This window comes from Nelusetta ayraudi, unplaced genomic scaffold (genome assembly GCF_046127955.1).
Source record: "Nelusetta ayraudi isolate G7.1 ecotype Tasmania unplaced genomic scaffold, CSIRO-AGI_Nayr_v1 ptg000017l, whole genome shotgun sequence".
NCBI classification, from domain to species: domain Eukaryota; kingdom Metazoa; phylum Chordata; class Actinopteri; order Tetraodontiformes; family Monacanthidae; genus Nelusetta; species Nelusetta ayraudi.
The window spans coordinates 11,031,410-11,034,934 of record NW_027466067.1 but is presented as its reverse complement, the minus strand read 5'-3'; the positions used below and the strand labels follow the sequence as shown (position 1 = coordinate 11,034,934).

At 52.6% G+C, this 3,525-nt stretch overlaps 1 protein-coding gene across 1 annotated transcript; it reads right to left on the bottom strand.

Annotated features, from left to right (window-relative positions):
• Positions 1 to 651: 651 nt before the first annotated feature.
• skib (v-ski avian sarcoma viral oncogene homolog b) lies at positions 652 to 3,217 on the bottom strand. Its single transcript, XM_076025430.1, has one exon. It carries the CDS (start codon positions 2,462 to 2,464, stop codon positions 1,373 to 1,375), a length of 1,092 nt encoding a protein of 363 aa, XP_075881545.1. The 5' UTR covers positions 2,465 to 3,217; the 3' UTR covers positions 652 to 1,372.
• Positions 3,218 to 3,525: the final 308 nt, after the last annotated feature.

The following is a 3,525-nucleotide window of genomic DNA, read 5'->3' as shown; positions in this document are numbered from 1 at the left end:
TGGCCCTTCCGCCACGCTGCACCCATTATGCTCGGCTCCTCCCGAGTCTGAACGCACGCGCTGGAAACAAGGCTGCCAGTGCCAGACCCCCCACCCCCCACGACTGCTTTCCAAGTAAAGTGTTGCACTGGCAGTGGGGGGGGGGGGGGGGGGGGGGGGGGGAGTCAGGAGGGAAGAGTCCAGACTCAGTGAGAGAGAGAGAGAGAAAGAAAAAAAAAACGCTTTTCCCCTCGTTTTGCATTCGAGGGACAGAAATACGGGTTCTTCCCGCCTGGAGTTCAGCATCCAAAGCATTCAATCTCAGGATGGAAATCATATTTTATCAGCAACAAGCCCACTCAATCAATATTGTTTTTTTTTTTTAAGGCATGGTTCTAGCAGTGCAAGCGTACCTAAATGTCCCATATTGTGCTCCGTTTCATCACCCGCAAAAGCAAGATCCAAAAAAAACCCCCAGCGTATTTAGCCCTCTGTTTACAGTCTCCTGCAAAGAAAACCCAACTCCCTGCTGATATGGATGCTTGCTGGGCTATGAAAAACAAAAAAAAACCTATGCGCACTTTGTGACGTCACAAACGGCCAAAACTGCAAACCGTGCGGTTTCCCGAAGAGCAGAGCCAACAGCAGAGGTCAATGGCGCTCTTCCCCACCACCAGGCTATGCTGCGAGAAAACACGGGGTCGTTTCAACCCCAATAGCGCACAGTGTGGGGACCTTTTAAAGTTCCTTACAGGGAGTTTTTTCTGCTCGTGCGGGCAGAGGCGTCCACTCATTAGCCCAGTCCCACACAGCAGCTGCCGTGTAACGAAGGGACGGCCGCCTCCTCCTCCTCTCCTGGCCTCCTTTGTCCAGGCCGAGCATCACTCACACACACACAGACACACACACACACACGCGCTACCCAAACCTCATTAAACTCTTATCCCCTCACCCACCTTGTGGCATTAAAACGCGCTCCCCCACCTCCCTTTCACAGCGATAATAAAATATATCATTGGGGCTCGTTCATCATAATGCAGATGTCCTTGGCTCGCGCAGAGTGGTGTGTGTGTGTGTGTGTGTGTGTGTGTGTGTGTGTGTGTGTGTGTGTGTGTGTGTGTGTGGTCCGAGGGTACTTTTAGAGAAGATGTGAAGGATGCTCTGCAGCGCCGCCGGATGATGGCGAGTGTTTTTTCTTTTCGTTTTTAGTTGCAGTCACCCTCTTACTTTTCCCACGTTTCAGGTCAATCAGCATACAAAATGTTTGGCGGCGGCGGCGGCGGCACAACAGAGCGCCACAAACACACACCTTTGACCCCTCGGACTACTTCTCCAGTTACATGCAAAAGCTCCGCTTCATCAAACAAGTCTCAGCTTTCAGACTTAATTAAAATCAAATTAGCTCCACCCCCATCAGAGACAAGTCAAACAGAAAGGGAGGCTTCACCTTGGGAGTTTTGTAGAGGAAAAAAAACAACAACATTTTTTTTTTAAAGTGCGGTGGTGGTGGAGTGTATGTGTGTGTGTGACACATTGAGATACTGAGAGCACTAATGGTGGCCTGGGTTTGCACAACACACTGACTTACTCTGCAGGAGATGCTGGACCGCTTGCCGCTCAGGTCATATTTTCCCTTCAGCTCTTTGAGCAGCTGCTCCAGGTGGCTCTTGTCCTCTTTGCCGTTGTAGTCCGGGTCCAAGAGCACGTACGCCCGCCAGTTGGCCGAGTCGAAGCCCCAGTGGACCGTCCGGTTCTCCTGCCTCTTGTGACTGTGCACCACAAACTTGTGCGGGGGGAACATGAGTCTGCAGTCCATGCACTGGACGCAGGCGGCGCCGGGGCTCGAGTACAGCTCGGGCACGAAGAGACCTTTACACCGGCCGAAGCATTCGTGGTAGACCTTGAAGCTCTTCTCGGTGCGCTCCAGCTCCAGGGAGCCCAACTCCTTGTTGCAGTGGGGAGGGTACGTGCCGCCGTAGATGAGCGCGTTGCACAAGCGCTCGGCGTCCGTCTGCGTGATGAGCCCGCAGGACGGCGCCGAGAAGGGCAGGATGCCCACCACCTTGAGGATCTCCAGCTGGTCCGCCGTGCACCGGGAGCAGTAGATGTGCAGCTCGTCGCACACGGAGTTGATCTGCTGCAGCGAGAAGTCTCGCAGCACGCTGTTGAGGATCTGCGGGAGGCACAGGCGCTTCTCGCCGCCGACCGCGAAGCACGAGATGGGCTCGCGCTCCAGGACGGTCTCGCACCTCTCCGTGGAGCGGTCGGACGGGATGAAGAGCGGCCCGGACATCACCGGGGGCGTCTGCGGCGGCAGGCTGAGCACGATCTCGGCCGACTTGCCGTCCTTGGCGAAGAGCGCGTCCTGGTGCCACCGCGCCGAGAACGCCGCCGGCCCGCCCAGGGAGCGCATGGAACTCAGGTGGAACTGCTTGAGAGTTTGCTGAAGTCCGGGATGGGGCTGGAAGCTTGCGCCGGGCTCCATGTTGGTGCGGGTGAAGGAAGGGAAGGGAAGAGAAGAAAAAGGAAGGGAAGGGAAGGGAAGGGGGGAAGAAACGACGCTTCAAAAACTCAAAGCAATAATAATAACGACAAAAAAAAAGAAACTCGGACTCGTCGAATCGCGCGTCCTCAGCATCCGGCTCCGCGTCCACTGCCGTGCATTTCCATGTCACCCGAGAGGCTTCCCAGCGCGTCCATTCAGAAAACTGGAAGCTTCCGAATCCACCGGGGCCCTTCCGACAAGGGCTTGAGACGCAATTGGACTCGACAACTCCTCGACTCAAAAGTCGTATTATCCGACGCGGAACCCGCCGGGCGCTGTGTTTCTTTGCGCTCCTGCGGTTTTACGCACACCTAATTTGCGCTCGAAAACGTCTCGCCTGCTCCGTCTGGCGTACTTTCAGTCTGTCTCCGTCCTGGTTGTGTGCGCGCGTGTGTGTGTATGTGCGTGTGCGCGTCGCTCTCTCTCTCTCTCTCTCTCTCTCTCTCTCTCTCTCTCTCTCCCTCTCTCTCTCTCTCTCTGTTTGTTTGTGTCTGGTTCAGTCATTGAATCCCAGCCAGGAATGTGACTGACTCCGCGGGCTGGCTCTTCCCACAGCCAGCCGCTCCTCCCTCTGCTACATGGCAGCTGCACATTTAAAAAAAAAAAAAAAAGAAAAAAGTGGAGGAGGGGTGGGGACCATCCCTCTCCAACGAGTGGAGGGCGGAGCTTAGGGAAATGTAGCTGATGTGTCAAATGTGAAGATAAACTACGCAACTTTAAATGTTTGAATAATAATTAAAAAAAAAAAAAAAAAAAGAATTAAATGCGGAAATATTGTCTTAAAAACAGGAAATATATAATATAATAAAAAAAAAAAACAATTGAATAAATATTTATTGTACACTAAGGTGGAAACATTTCTGTCTTGCCAGTAGGAAAGTACAACGGAAAGACGGTAAAAAAAAACCAACAACAACAACCATGATATAGAGTAAACAAACAAGCAAAAAATACAGTAAAAACTAAAGGTGCAGCAATTCAAGTATATATTGGGTTAGTTT

Coding starts and splice junctions, on each gene's coding strand:
- skib (XM_076025430.1), bottom strand. CDS start 2,464: ATGGAGCCCGGCGCAAGCTTCCAGCCCCATCCCGGACTTCAGCAAACT.